Consider the following 16,048-nt stretch of genomic DNA (forward strand, 5'->3'; position numbering starts at 1 on the left):
GGAGTACTTGTCTGCAGTCCTGGGCTCCCACATTTTGATATCAGTGCCAGTTTGCAGTGAGATGGTGTTTGGTGGAACGTTTCCTGGGCTCACTTCTGTCCGGCTTACCCCGGCACAGCTCGCTATATAGGGCTGACTTGAGCAGCCTTGAATCTTCCATGTGTCAGACATGCCCTGTCCAGTGAAACTGGTGGGGGAGAGTGGTGTCTGTGCTGGGCAGCTGAGCTCGCTGCAGAACTTTGCTGTTGTTGAAGTGGTCCCGCCAACTGATGTTCATGATGGAGCACTGAGAGTGTTGATGGAAACGCTCAAACAGCCTAATGTGCATGCACACACAAACACACACAAAATCCCTCACTGTGATCTGCCTATATAGTAAATACTACGACAAGGATTTCCTCTAATCATAGTAGTACTTTGGTGATGAGATCAGTCAGAATGATAGAAAATTACTGAGTGCTGCACATACCAACGATACCTGTGTGTGAATTACTGTGAGGTGGTCTTAGACAAAATGATTAATAGTGCACCCATTATCTCCATGGGAGGCCTTTGAGTGACTGAGAAAATGACGTGTGTATTCAGTGTGTGGGGGTTGTGCACACTGGTCCACAGTAACCTACTGAATTTTTAACCTACGCGGTAAATAACTTGCACACTGTCTCCGAAGGGACCACGAGGGTTACCTGGCGAACAAGGCTTTAAGGGACTGCCTGGGCCACAGGTAAGAAAACCCTTTCATTCTTATACCGGAGCGAGAACGGCTATAATCTAAATCAAGTATTTGTCTTCATGTTATCGTGTTTCCTATTTCTTTTCAAAACCAGGGTCCCAATGGTGACACCGGACTTACGGGGGAGACGGGGCGAGTTGGAGACCCCGTGAGTTGTTTAGGCTTAGTTTTCATTTCCAAGTACTGCGATGCTCGTTGTGCCATAGTCACATCACTGACGGACGTGTTCCTCTCAGGGCCCTCCGGGAGTAACCGGTCCTCCAGGACCTCGTGGATTACCGGGCAATGTGGTGGGTCATTTATTTAAAGGATTTACTTTGTGTTATGCCCCCATTTTTGAAAATCATTGACATTCTAGTCAGAGATGACTGCAGACGAAGACTACTTTTCAGTATGTATCTGAGAAGATGAACAATATGTGGTGGCATGTCAGTCCATTGTACAACTAACGGCATTGTGGCTCATTTGTGATGTAAAGTGGCCATGTTTTCCATAGGGCATCCCAGGAATCACTGGTCCACCTGGTGTTGCTGGACAGAGAGGAGAGAAGGTCAGTGACCAATTACTTAATAAAGAGGTATGGGCATGTTTGTGTAGCGAATTTGGGGGGCAGCTGGGAGCCGCCGCAGCCGGGACGCAAACCCGGGTCACCCACACCATGGGTGACTGCACTAACCAGCCAACTAAAGGGTCCGACCTGTTAGCCAACGGGCTAGCGAGTGTAGTCATCCGTGGTCGTTACACTACCCCCCCTCCTTCAGGAAGCACATCCCCGCACTTCAGTATACCAGCTCCCTCACGCCTCTGGGCGCACACGCCTCTGATGGCCTCACAGTCTCGCCATCCCACTTCTGACACCAGTGTAGCGAATTTAGGGTCACCTGGGAGCCGCCACAGCCAGGACACCAGGTCAACCCAGGTCACCCGCACCATGGGTAACTGCGCTAACCAATCAACTAAAGGGTCCGACCCGTTAGCCAAGGGCTAACGAGTCTAGCCGTCCGTGGTCGTTAGGTTTGGTTGGACAGATACTCGAATCAGTCAAGCTAACATTGTTTAAGATAGTTCAGGGAATGCTACATGAGAGGAAAACAAGGACCGCGTCTAACAGAAGTGCGTGACCTTGCCTGTCCTCCATTGTTCCCGTACGGGATGATTTTGGAATGGTTTCCCTCCCGAGGCCTGTTTTTCCAAGTGGATAGCAGTTTCAGAATAGTATTTCAGAGATGCCGCTACACTATCTCATCTCTCCCTTTTGTCATGTTCTTTTTTTCCATTTTGTTTCTTGCCCTTTTTTTTCACGAGGTAGTGACATCTCATGCATGTGTAATGGGAAAAAAAGAGAGGTTTTCCTGGTCTTTCTTTCAGGGTGTTTACTAGAATAACAGGAAGCTGAGGATAGCTTACCGATACACTGAATGTGATGTAGCTCTTCCTTGTTCTGCTGCTTCACCATCTGACTTACTGACACTAGATATCAGAGAGGAGCGGGTTTGGCCGGAGCAGGTATGTCGACGAAGTTATCCGGAATCAGGGATCAGGAATCAGGAATTTGTCATTTCATTCCATGCACCTGTGCACATGAAATGAAATGAAATATAATTTCCCCCGGCCCACAGCAGTGCAACACAAAGACAAAAACATATATCCAAACAACAAGAACACTTATATCCAACATATCCACAAAAAAAACAAAACAATTTCACTTTCCGAGAGAGCGAACGCCAGGATGACTGTCGGAACTGCCGGTCTGCATGGGCTAGCAGTTAGCTTAGCCTGCCCTGCCTCCACGTCCCGTCAGACCGCCCTTGGTGTTTCCTCCTCGGGTGCAGCTCCAGGCAGGGCCGTGGTCCCCGGGGCCCACCGGACGCAGCAGACCAGGCTCCTGCAGCCGATTCGACGCCAGCTGTCCCAGCCAGACACCTTCGACGCACCAGTTCAAAAGACTCAAAACAGGAATTGAAAATAGAAGCAAACATTGTACACTGACTTAGCTGAAAAGTTCACCATTGTTAGCACCAAACTTTCACTTAAGGGTTTTCCCGCCGTTGCATCTATTCCAGTTTTACCTTGTTTTGTCCATTCCCTCAGGGGGAGACTGGTAAAGAGGGCCAAGCAGGTCTCCGAGGCCCACCCGGAGAGCCCGGTTTGACAGGACCCCCTGGACCAGCAGGGAAGGGGAAAGATGGACAAAATGTGAGACACATAAAACCATTACAGTCTGTTTTCAAAACTTTACTATAACGCCTTATATGTGTTTATATATATGTGTGTGTGTATGTTTAAAGCACAAAACTCTTAGTTTTTAACCCAGACTCAAGTCACAAAACATGTTAGCTTGCTTTCCAGTTCGTCTATGGAGGAGATGGAAATATGTGCTGCCTCCTTGTGAATTCTCCCATTCAGCATGTTGTGTCAGCGTAACGCGGTTGTCTCCTTGCAGTCCACGTTAAAACCAAATTACGGTTTAATTTGCTTTACTGAGATGGTACAGGACAAAGCTGGGCCGTGCCAACAATTTCACCTGAGGAGGCACATTTCGATGCTGCAGCTCAACAGGTTTCCAGATCCTTTTCCCCCCCCTACAAACATGTGGTCAATCTGCCGACAGAGCAGAAACCCGCCGGGAACACCGTCGACATTAAAACCCGACACACGAGCACAACAGACCTGACTCACAGCGGCTCTGTGTTTTTACTACCGCCAGGTGCAGCCCTTAGGCCTCACTACAATTATGTTCACAAAGAATAGCGGCACGTAGACCCGTAACAGGCTTCTTATTTCAAGTCCTAACTGATCTATTCTCAAAGCGGCTTAATTCTAGATCTGAAATAACCAAGAGGTTTGAGCGATGTCATTTGCGATATTACAGGGCGAGCCTGGACCACAGGGAATTCAAGGACCTCCGGGACTAAAGGTAATATAATTTTAGAAGTTTCTCAGAAAGTCACGTGTATGTCGCCCGAGGTGTTTTCCACTTGTTCCCTTCTTTTATCATGCACAGGTGCTCTTTTGTCAGCGGGAGAAACATTTTAGCTTATTTTTTTTCTCCACCGGGTGAAAACAATTCATTTTTCGCTGAAAGCAGCCAAAGCAATATCTGTGGCCAGCACCCTGTGACCACCTCTGCGATTAGAGCCGCAGCCCGGTCCCGACCGGCTCGGCACCAGACGAGGAACGCTAAAGCACGACATCCACCTGATTTATGGTGTTAAATCGTTCGCCCTGATCTGTTATAAGTTTCCCCCTTCTGAGTACCAAACTGTCAACTGCAAATTGGATGCTTTATGTTTTCCCGTCATTATAGAGGAGAACGCCGTGATATTTCTGGGGCTCAGCAACCTTCGCAGAACGGGACAGCGATGATAATGAACAAAACTCGTTGGCAAACGTCGTGACCGAACAGATATTATCTGGCAAGTAACTTTTGGTTGTTCTTTTTACCTCCCCAGGGTCAACCGGGTGCACCGGGACTACAGGGCCTGCCGGGGAGCAGGGGCCCCTCAGGAGAAGGCAAAATGGGACTGCCGGTATGGACGCTAAGATCAAAGCTCGCCAACTTGTCCTACTCCAGTATTTTATTCCTTTCAGTGCAAATTTACAACGTTTTGTCTTTTTTACAGGGAGCTCCAGGGCCTAACGGGGAGCCCGGGCCTGCGGTAAACATGGGTGGGATTGCATGTATTGGACACATCTCTGTATAACGCGTCAAGTATGTCCCTGATATCTCTGTTTCTGGTCTCCTTGTTAAGGGCCTGCGAGGTCAAACAGGTGTTGCTGGTCCTCAGGGCCCCGCCGGACACAACGTAAGTACAGCAAAATATAATTCTCAAAAGCTTCTTTTTAAAACTTGGATTATTCATCTTGGCTTTGTCGGAGTCAAACACAACAGGTGTTGTTGGATAAGAAGGGATGCTGAATTTCACACCTTATTTTAATCCTTACTACAGGGTTTGCCGGGACGGCCAGGAGAGAAGGGCTCACCGGGAGAACCTGTGAGTGGAAACCCCGGATAGAGACTTCTGGTTCAATGTTGGGTACCGTCCATACGGTGTACATCAGTGGTGCCCCAACCCAGCCTATGGAGATGCTTTTTGGCATGGGACCCGCCAATATTATGTGCAGTTAAAACTGCAGTAAATTCTCATAACTGGTCAAGAGAGATAATTAACAATCCTCTCTTTAATCTTCATCAGTTGAGCATTCCCATTGTCGGTTTTCAGTCATGGCCTAGTAATCATGAAATGGAAACGGACAAGGCATGTCAACATTAAACATTAATTTGGTGATTTTGGGGAATACAGCAAAATCGTTTCATTGTTTGCATCGACTCAGAGAGCACGACTCAGAATCAGAAACATTTTATTTGCGTACTTGCGCGCATGAAATTAAACGAAACATCGTTTCCCCCAGCCCACAGCAGTGCAACACAAAGACGAAAACATATATCCAAAAACTACAACACATATATCTAAACTAAACAACAACAAAAAAAATCACTATCCAGGAGAGCGAACGCCAGCCGGGATGACTGTCGGAACTGCCGGTCTGCATGGGCTAGCAGTTAGCTTAGCCTGCCCCGCTTCCGCATCCTGTCAGACCGCCCTCGGTGTTTCCTCTTCGGGCACAGCTCCAGGCAAGGCCGTGGTCCATGGGCCCACAGGACCCAGCAGACCAGGCTCCCTCAGCCGATCCAATGTCAGCTCTCCCAGCCAGACACCTTCGACACACCTCCCCGAACTCCACACGACGACACTAAAAACACAGTCAACGCTAGGCGGGGCCACCGCCTGACCGCCCTCTGTGTTATCGGAACTGCCGGTCTGCATGGGCTAGCAGTTAGCTTAGCCTGCCCCGCTTCTGCATCCAAGTATAAATATAAATGAGCATAATATAAGTATAAATGCTTTCAATGCCAAAAGTCTCTAAACAGAGAAGACATTTGGGGAATTCCTCAACTTTGGGTCCATAGCAGGCTACAAGCCCGTATTTAGTATGAGAATAGTTTTACTCTCTTCTCGGGGTCTAGTTTTTTCTTTCTTCAATGGGGGGATTATCACTGTGACCGTCACTGTGACTGTCACTTGAGCTTTTCAGAAGTTTATACCATCTTGTTACCCGTTTCAGCAAGGTGAGGAACCCCGAGCTGGGAGTGATAATAAAAGCTAAGCTAAGCTAAGTGCGCCCTCTGTGGCAGTGGTTCTCAACCTTTTTGGGGTCCTGGACCCCCTGCGTATTTTTGATCTACCCTGAGGACCCCTCCACCTGATCTTGGGGGAGGGGGGGTTGCAATTTGATAGAAACAGTAGAAACTGCATTTTAAATTGCATTATAGCATTTATTCACTCTTTGGGGCAAAAATAAGAGCTTTCAGTTGTAACTTAGATATAGTTAACAAAACAGGATTCTTATGCAGTAACTTTCAGATATATGTAACAAAAAAGAATATGTATTCAGTAACTTTCAGATATATGTAACGAAACAGAATATGTATTCAGTAACTTTCAGATATATGTAACAAAACAGAATATGTATTCAGTAACTTTCAGATATATGTAACAAAACAGAATTCTTATGCAGTAACTTTCAGATATATGTAACAAAACAGAATATGTATTCAGTAACTTTCAGATATATGTAACAAAACAGAATATGTATTCAGTAACTTTCAGATATATGTAACAACAGAATGTTTATGCAGTAACTTTTAACAATGCAAACGGGAGCGAGATCTCTTATTAAAATACAATAAATTACACTTGTGAAACAGATGTAATTAGAGAAAACAGTCCTGTTACCCTTTATAGTTTAGGTAGATAAAGGTCTCAGTCACATCTGAGTAAAATAATCCTATTTCTATAAACGTCATAGGATCTTTTTTTTTAAAGATATTTTATTTTCACGGACCCCTTTCAATTACACCACGGACCACTAGGGGTCCGCGGACCCCCGGTTGAGAAACACTGCTCTATGGGACGGGCATCGTGGGTTACATGCATTTTGTCTCCTCTGTCTCCAAACCAAACTGACCCACCTGGCCCCCTGCGGCGACCCCCAAGTGGGTCGATCCATGGATTGAAACCCACTGGTGTACTTTATAAACCTCTGTCTCCTACTGTGCATGTACGACGGTCCCTCAGCAGGGTTACTTAGTCTAACACAGAGCATGGGGACTCTCGTCTGAGGATGTCTAGCTCTCTCTCTTATGTTTGAACTCACGATGTTACGAGATACAGCGATGGACTCGTGGGGTAAAGGCTACTTCTATTCTCTGTCCGAAATTGACTGCTAAGAAATATTCAAATGAGTTGACTAACCCTCTCTTATTCATCCCTCCGTTATTTCTCAGGGAAAAGAAGCGGACATCTCTAAGCTGAATCTCAAGGTATGGAGGTCGTTCATTCCGTCCTCTGCAAGGACAAACGATGAAATCATGACTTTTGCTGCCACCCGCCAACGTTGTGCTTCCCTCTTTTAGGACGTGTGCTCAGACTGCCCCCCTGGACCAGCGGGTCCGCCTGGACTCCCGGGTGTACCGGGGGACAAAGGACAACCAGGGCCACCAGGGAAAAACGGTCAAGATGGTTACCAGGTATAGGGACACGTGACCACTAGCGTTTTCATTGTCACTGGCTCTGGCAGCACGCCATTTCCAACGCAAAGTCTTCCGAGATAACGTCGCTCATCTTTAAAGTAACGTTATATCAGCCCTAAGTGACGTATGAGCAGATGTAGCCGGCTACCTCTGGAATCGATCGTGTGCGGCACGTGACGGGTGGAGAGGGCCTGTCCGCATCATTAGGCGGCCGTCCTCTCGGGGCAGCGATGAGTGATTAGGACCTGGTGATAGTGCTCTTGATTGTCTCTGCCTTGACCGAGACTAATGGTCTGCTGTGTCATTAAAGGGCCAGTCGGGTCCGACCGGACCTCCAGGGCCCCCCGGAGCTGATGGAGGCAAGGCAAGTCCCGAACCGCACACTTGCACCTCTTCCCCACACTCACACTCACACACTCACACACAATGGAGGCCAATTACTGTGGTTGCTGTGTCAAAAAGCCCCTGGTGTAAAATGAATAACACATGGAGGGTTGAATATGTGGCTGCACCACGTGTGTGTATCTCCCCATATTATAAACGGACCATTTGATAAATGTCATTTTAAAACGGCGCATATCTGCCCTAACAAGTGTTATCTGCACAAATGCACGAGTCATTTTGCTTTCCCAGTTGATTTATTGAGGTTTTTTAAAATCTTATTTCAGAAAAAAAAAATTGTCGAGATTTTTTTATCGTTATTTTTTTTGAATGTTCTTTTTCTTTAACTCAGGGCGTGAAAGGTGATCGCGGACCTGCTGGAGCACCTGGAGACAAAGGGGACAAGGTGTGGATTTATTTATTGCTCTGTAGTCTGACTCTTTCTTCTCTCTTTAGCTAGTTTCCCTCCTCTCTCAATGCACTCTTTCATTGTTTGCCTTCATTTCAGTGCAGCATGACTGTATTTAACTGTATTTATGCTACTCGACAGGGGCATCCTGGACCTCCTGGTCATCCTGGACCTCCTGGCATAATGGGCCAACCTGTGAGTTATTCATCCTGTTATATTCTATGTGGACCCCTGCAAAACGTGCCTCCACTTCCTCCTTACGTTATACGCGCTTAAGCGGCGTGGCTTGTGAGGTAGAGCGGGTCGTCTCGGTAACCGGAAGGTCGCTGGTTCGATCTCCGGCTCCTCCGGAGAGCGTGTCGAAGTGTCCTCGAGTAAGACACTGAACCCATAACTGCTCCTGATGAGCGGACGGGTGCCTTGCATGGTGGCCTCCGCCGTCAGCTTGTGAATAGGTGAATGCTAGGCGTACATTGTAAATCACAGAAAGGTAAATCAGTTCATCCGGACACGTTTATTAAGAGAAAAATTTCATCACTCCATGAAGTGACCTCTTCGGTCTCAACTGACTGCAGGTATCCCCACCCTGATAAACGATACAGGAGCATAACGACGGAAACCAACGATCGGTTTCATGTGCAAATTACCGTGACCATTAACTAGAGTTTCAGTGGCCATGTGTACTGTCCACAGAGGATTGGGGAATAGCGGCAATCACAGCATTGTAAGATGGTGACAGATGTACTCTAGGACTCCCCGTCCTCAGTTCAGGGATGGTCGTTCCCTCTCCACATAGATGGCCTCTTTGACTCCCCGTTCAAACCGGCGTTCCTCCCTACCAAGGACGGTCACATCCTCATCCTTGAAGGAGTGGCCCCTGGCCTGCTCTGACGTGTTAGCTCTTCTGTGTTGCGCCATCCTCTTGGCCAGCGTCTGTTTGGTTTCCCCAATGTACGAGTCACGGCGATCCTGTTAACGGTCTACACCCTGTTTGTGCCGGGGGAACCTGATCCTTGGGGCGGACCAGCTTCTGGCGCAGCGTGTTTTGGGGGTTTGAAAGCAACTGAGACGCGGAGTTTGGAAAATGTGCGTCTCAACTTTCCCGAAACTCCCGCCACATACAGGATCACCGCTGCTTTACGCGTAGACAGCTGTTGTCCTTCTCCTCTCTTTGAGGGGCTGGTGCACTGTTTGGGCGTCTTCCTGGCTTTGACAAACACCCAGTTAGGATAACCACACTTAACCAGGGCCTGTTTAATGTGGGATTTCTGATTTCTCCCCTTCCCTCGGTGGTCCAGCGTCCTGATGACTCCTAGTTTGTGCTGCAGTGGATGATGAGAGTCAAGCCTTAAGTACTGATCAGTATGTGTTGGTTTATGGTAAACATCAACAATCAAATGTCCCCCATCACCAACTGCAATTTCCCAGTCTAAGAAGGCTAACCTGTCATTTTCACATCCTCCCTGGTGAACTTGTTGTGGTTGTCCACAGAGTTGATGTGGTCGGTGAAATGTGGCACATCCTGAGATTTAATTTTAACCCAGGTGTCGTCCACAAATCTGAACCAACGGCTAGGTGGTGTCCCTGGATAGGACATCAGAGCCCTCTTTTACACTTCCTCCATATACAAGTTGGCAACTACAGGTGAGACGGGGGGAACCCGTCTCACCTATAGTACTCACCTATAGTACACCTATAGTACAGGAACTCTGCCTATAGTACTGCCCCCTGTATGTGTAGTACGTGCACTGAAGACACAGCTTCAGGAGCAGACACACTTGGTCAGTGTTAAGGGTGGTGCTATTGCTAAGGGTGGGGTCGTTTTGTCATTTCATACGGACTATCTCCACTGCTTCATGAACAGGAATGCACGTGAAGAGAGACGTCACATCATAAGGGACCGGGCCTGGTGTGTCAGGGCTCTTAGATGAGTGATGAACGTTTCTCTCAATCGACGTTGTGTCCAGTTGAACTGATTCACCTTTCTGTGGTTTCCTCACCTGGATTATTGAGCATGCATAAACACATTCATTGTAAAGCACTTTGAGATTTTTGTACTGAATCCAAAACAAACCTTTTTCGCTTGTTAGGGTAATGATGGACAACCCGGCCTCATCGGGCCTCCTGGAGCCCCTGGGGAAAAGGTAAAAGCTACTCTCGATGTACTCTGCCCTTTGAGAACGTGTTACCCATGTGTCATTACTGTACAAAGCTCTTCCCTCTAGCAAGTAGGTCAGCCAGCCAGACTGGTAATAGTGGCCATTCATCATTTCTCTTTCTCCGTGGTAATGGTGGCTTGTTTTCTGTTTGTTTGTCTGCTCTTAAAAGGGCAAAGAGGGTCTCAAAGGAATCCAGGGACCACCAGGTCTCCCAGGCTTGATGGTAAGGAATATGGTTTGACGCAACGTGCTTCTGTGATGTGAACGTTTTAGAACTGTCTTGACCATGCAGCTGTCGCAGACAGATGATAACTTGATGCATCTCATTGTACTGAAGGGTCAGCAAGGTAAGATGGGTAAAGACGGCAGACCAGGTGAACCAGGAGATCCTGTAAGTAGATACCGGAGTCTTCAGCGACACGAATTAATACTACTTGATATCGTCTTCTTTTTAAAGAATTGATAAAGCGTTGCACATCTCATCACGATATCCGTTTGTTTTCCTTTGTGGCTTCAGGGTAAGCAAGGAGAGCCCGGACCACCAGGAAATCCCGGCCTCAGAGGACTCCCCGTAAATGCCAACAGCCACACTGATTTGAAGCAATGCTAGTTATCATTGCAAATGATTTAGGTCAATTTACAGAGTTTTCTCTTCCCATACAGGGTTTTAAGGGTCACAGAGGCGAACCCGGATCCCCCGGATCTCAGGTTAGTATGTCAGTAATAATATTTTGGACTTGTTAATGTAGAAGGAATTAGCATACATAGCCATATTCAGCATTTGGCATGGAATTCAGAGACACCACAACGAAACTGTCTCGTCGTAAACTGTCTTGACAATTGTTGCAATTTGTACACAGCACCAGCACTTGCAATGATTCACTCCTCTCAATGAGAATCTTTGCACCTGCTGCTTTGTCTCTCATTCAGCACACACCTCCAGGAAAGATTCAGACCACAGTGCCGTGACCAATACCATGGCTCATTACAGAAAGCTCTGACTGACTCACAATGAGCCACTGAGTCCTGCAGCTCTCTCTCTGCATGCTGAGCTGCTGCCGCTGCTTTCACAGGGGAGGAATAGGGAAGGTTTTCCTCGCAGAATCACCGCTACATGCTAATTAGCTTATAATTAAAGTCAATCACATTGAAACCATACTCGCTTTGGCTCACACAGTGGACAAATATATGGATTCGATGAAATTGCCGCACAAAGACCTAACATCCTTGATGTTCATTGAATGGGTGTCTCTATTTTTGTACACTTTCTGAGAAGCACGGTGGCTCTCTGCTTGTTACCTACAGTGCCACTTGCAGCAAGAGGGTCCCGGGTTTGACCCTAGCCCTTCTATGTGGATTTGACATGTTCTTCCCATGTTTTCATTGGTTTCCTCCCACATAACAATGACATGCATGTTGAGCAAATCTGAGACGCTAAATTTCCCATCGTTATTGATAAGGGGGGATATGTTGGCCTTGTCTAGGATATCCCTTTACATTTGTCCAGTGGCTGCTGTGATAGGCTCCTGTCACCCCGTCATCACATTTACTCATTCATTCATTAAGCAGGTGTAGATAATGGATGAATGAATAAATGCCCCCTTTTATTCATGTTGCAAACAGGGAGAAGACGGTAAACCCGGATTGCCTGGACGTGAGGGCAAACCTGGGAAGGAAGTAAGTTTGGCCATTGATACGCCTGAAGTGTTTTGTGATGATCTATGTGTCAAAGAAGTTTACAGACGTCTATGTTTTGTTTGTGAAGGGCTCCACGGGCCCTCCAGGGCCAGAGGGATTGATGGGTCCAAGAGGGGAATCGGTGAGTCAGCTCCAGTCACTTGCAGAATTCCTGAAGCCAGACTCTTGAAACTTGTTTCAAAAATCAAAATGACACAGCGTAGTGTGGAGCAGATGGATGGATATGGACACAAAGTGGCTCTCATGTCCTGTTGAATTCTTCTCTCTGTCATTACCCTATCTATCCTCCCACTCCCCTTTCACTCTCTCTGTCCCTGTCACCCCTCTCTGTCTTTCTCTCGCTCTCGTAGGGCAAACCAGGTGAACCAGGACCCTCAGGAAAAGCAGGCATTCCTGGAATTCCAGTGAGTTCTCAGTTGTTGTTTTGTCACTGCATGGATTTCCATTTACAGCTGAGACATTTAGCTGACAAAGGTCTTCCGATTCCCAGTGCAACACCAGAATAATGTTAATTTCTTGGACCATTAACGTTCTAAACAAACAATAGAGAGGAACGAAGAGCTGAGTGGCACAGGACTGAGAGGACTGAGCAGAGACTTTGTCATTCCTTATGTCGACCATCAGATAGGAAACTAACAGAGGAAGTGCAGAGTCAGATCTGTAGCTCTATGTGGGTTGCAAGGGGCAAAGTGATGCGTGTGTGTGGGGGGGGTATCAGCAGACGTCAACACAAAGATGAATGCTGAGGTGGAGAAGCAGCACTGGTGCAATCGACTACTGCAGTGACTGCAGAGACCGTCGTCTTTGTAGGGGAGGCTTTAAAATTCAAGTTAAAGTAAAGCAAATGAGGTGCTACATTACATGGTTTAGGTTAAGTTTTGTTTAACTGCAGTTTATTCCAGTTTTGAATCTAGTTTATGCAAGTTGGAATAGACTACTTGAAAAGTTCAACAAATATTTGACAACAGTATATACTATGTATACATATGTGTATACTAAGTATACCTACAATAGCAGAAAATTATGTCATTTCATTGAGATTTGGCTCTTGAAAATAAAAGCGCACTGACCAAAAGCCCAAGCAAAGAATTTGTCAGAATTTCATAGAGCCAACTTTGCCATATTCTTTGCCAGTGGTTAGCAATGGCTTAACCTCGCAATACATGAGGATTTAGCACTTGGCACTCTTGAACCTCTCACGTCATTTTACCGTGCTACTGGTTGATGCCATGGTTCACACTGATGATGCCCCCATGACCGATGTTGCCCCTCCCCACATGGAACTGGTCCCTGCTCCAGCTGGGACTACTCTGCTGCAATGACTGCGGGTTCTCCTGCATCGGTCCCCCTGCACCATCCTCCCTGACATTTGGGCAGGTTGGTCTGACTGTCCCTGACAGCGCTATCAATCAATCGATCAATCAATCAATCGATCAATCGATCAATCAATCAATCAATCAATCAATCAATCAATCAATCAATCAATCAATCAATCAATCAATCAATCAATCAATCAATAAATCAATCACCCTCACCTCTCCCTCCACCCACTACCTTGGTCATTGGGGACTCCATAGTCTGAAACATCTGTTTCATAAATGTGGTCACGTGCTGCTTTCCTGGCGCAACTACACCTGACATCCTGGAGAAAGTCCCAGGACTCCTTCATTAATTTCCTACAATAGTGAAAGTAAATTGTCATCTCCAATGACACTGTCCGTTGGCAGTCTGAGCTGGCAAAGGGGGATTTTATCCGTTCTTTTAAAAATGTAAACAACTGCGTTAATCCCGTTTTTATGTATTGCGCAATTCCCACACTGGGCGTTTTAGCAGAATTCCCAACCTTCATACCTGGCTCCAGTCCGTGAGTATAGCGCACAACATTGATTTTATTCCTAGCTTTGACTTGTTCTGGATGCACTCCTCTCTGTATAGAAGAGACGATCTTCACCTGCACATGCTATGTTGTCGCCTGCTTGCTGCTAATTTGCAGCACACTGTTCTGTCCTCCACATGTGATTGGTTATTTACATCACACACGTGCCTTCCTGAACCCTCCTCTCCCCCTTTGCCTACAACAACGGTTGCATCCTTCGCTCACACCGGCTCCCCCTTGTGGTGTTATTGCACTGCTGTTTGACCTCTTCCCCTTCCTGGCCATATTATTAACAGACATTACCCTCACCATCCCCACAACAAACGACATGTGAATCAGTCCAATCTCCATCCCCTTCCTCAGTCCTCACAACATATCTCAAAGCAACGTCATCTGAAACGGGGTTTGGTAAACACTCTTTTTTTCGCTCAATAACAAAAGCCTCATTCTGAATTAATTTATAACTGACAGTAACCTTGAGTTCCTCTGCCTCACTGAAACCTGGCATGAACCCCTGGACTATTTGAATGAATGAATGAATGAATGATTTATTTCGGTCCTACATTTGTGTTCATGTGCATTAAATCAGACCACACTGACAGGATTCACATACATTGAGAAAACTCATCTCAAGGGACGGTGAGGTGGTGTTGCTGCTGTTTACAGGAAGGATATTAAAACAACCTCCATTTCCATTCCTGCCACTCATTCTTTCGAACACCTTGTTTTCAAACTCTCTGGTCCCAGAGAGTTCCACTGCCACAATGCTTCAACTTCACACAGCGTATTAACTTCCCCACTCACAGCCGTGGTCACATCCTGGATTTGGTCTGCTCCACTGATCTCACAATGCATCAACTCTCCAGCCTCAACCTCAATATCTCTGACCACCTGGCAGCCACCATGGACATTGACATCCCTATCCCCATCCCAAAAGTTAAACACATAATATCCTTCAGAAATCTCAAATCTATCTCGGCTCTTTCTGCCTTCATTGCCGGTAAAATGTCTATCTCCCCTCCCCTGCTGTCTGATAATCCCTCTGTCAATCATTATAATGACATGCTCTCCTTCTGTCTTGGTTAGTTGTCCTCCATTAAAATCAAAACAGTCTCATTCACACACTCAGCTCTCTGGTATACTCCTGAACTCCATCAAATGAAATCCCGTAAGTGGTAGCTTGAAAAACTGGTTTAACAGTGCATCTCCAAGTCTACACAGACTACCTTCAACAATACAAAGACGCTCTCATCACAGCCTGGTCCTCCTACTACTTACACCTTATACACTCTGGCTGCACCAACCCCAAGGTGCTCTTTTCCACAATAAACAAACTTCTCAAACCCAGTGACAATACCTCCAGTTCCTTCCCAGTTAACAAGTGCAAGTCTTTCCTTTCACTTTTCCAAGCTAAAATTGACACCACCTACAGCAACCTGACCCCTGCCACTCAGCCCCTATCAAAGTTCTCCGCTGTGTCCTCAATGGAGCTGTTCAACCTTACGGTAGGAATGAGAAGCTCCACTTGTCTTCTGGAGCCCATCCCATCAAATCTTGTAAAGGACTGCCTCCCAGCTATCTCCTCACTCATCACAGAAATCATTAACTCTTCCTTCAGCTCTGATTCAGTCTCCCATACACTTAAATTGGTTGCTGTCACCCCCACCCTCAAAAAACCTGAACTCAACGCTGATATCATAAGCAACTTCTGGCCCACCTCCAATCTCCCCTTTCTGTCAAAAATACCGGAACATGTTGTCACCTCCCAATTCAAAGCTCACTTCATCTCCAGTGACCTGTTTGAACCATTTCAATCTGGTTTCCGCTCACACTACAGCACAGAAACATCCCTCCTTAAAGTCACCAACAACCGCCTCCTCTCCTCAGACTCTGGCCACCTCAGCATTCTTATCCTCCTCAACCTCACTGCAGCTTTTGACACCATCAACCATACTATTCTTCTCTCCCACCTTGAATCCCCCCTGAACATCACTGGTACTGCCCTCTCCTGGCTAAAGTCATATCTCACAAACAGACAACAGTTCATCAGCATCAACAACTGCACCGCCTTCACCGCTCCTCTGTCCCAAGGCATCCCCCAGGGTTCGGTGTTTGGTCCTCTCCTGTTCATCATTTCCATGTTCCCCTTGGTGACATAATATGTGGTCATGGTGTTCACTGCCACTGCTACACTGAT

General features: G+C 46.7%; 1 protein-coding gene across 1 annotated transcript in view; it reads left to right on the forward strand.

Moving 5' to 3' along the window:
• col22a1 (collagen, type XXII, alpha 1) overlaps positions 1-16,048 on the forward strand; it is a 63,606-nt gene that overhangs the window by 40,553 nt on the left and 7,005 nt on the right. Inside the window, exons 29-51 of the mRNA XM_056297959.1 lie at positions 671-724; positions 828-881; positions 970-1,023; positions 1,230-1,283; positions 2,825-2,929; positions 3,606-3,650; positions 4,186-4,263; positions 4,357-4,392; positions 4,486-4,539; positions 4,684-4,728; positions 7,083-7,118; positions 7,212-7,325; positions 7,639-7,692; positions 8,062-8,115; positions 8,260-8,313; positions 10,209-10,262; positions 10,447-10,500; positions 10,615-10,668; positions 10,795-10,848; positions 10,941-10,985; positions 11,901-11,954; positions 12,043-12,096; positions 12,326-12,379. Of these exons, the coding sequence (XP_056153934.1) occupies positions 671-724; positions 828-881; positions 970-1,023; positions 1,230-1,283; positions 2,825-2,929; positions 3,606-3,650; positions 4,186-4,263; positions 4,357-4,392; positions 4,486-4,539; positions 4,684-4,728; positions 7,083-7,118; positions 7,212-7,325; positions 7,639-7,692; positions 8,062-8,115; positions 8,260-8,313; positions 10,209-10,262; positions 10,447-10,500; positions 10,615-10,668; positions 10,795-10,848; positions 10,941-10,985; positions 11,901-11,954; positions 12,043-12,096; positions 12,326-12,379 (1,314 nt within the window). The remainder of the gene's footprint in view (positions 1-670; positions 725-827; positions 882-969; positions 1,024-1,229; positions 1,284-2,824; positions 2,930-3,605; positions 3,651-4,185; positions 4,264-4,356; positions 4,393-4,485; positions 4,540-4,683; positions 4,729-7,082; positions 7,119-7,211; positions 7,326-7,638; positions 7,693-8,061; positions 8,116-8,259; positions 8,314-10,208; positions 10,263-10,446; positions 10,501-10,614; positions 10,669-10,794; positions 10,849-10,940; positions 10,986-11,900; positions 11,955-12,042; positions 12,097-12,325; positions 12,380-16,048) is intronic.

The sequence above is a fragment of the Lampris incognitus genome, chromosome 18, assembly GCF_029633865.1.
Source record: "Lampris incognitus isolate fLamInc1 chromosome 18, fLamInc1.hap2, whole genome shotgun sequence".
Classification (NCBI taxonomy): domain Eukaryota; kingdom Metazoa; phylum Chordata; class Actinopteri; order Lampriformes; family Lampridae; genus Lampris; species Lampris incognitus.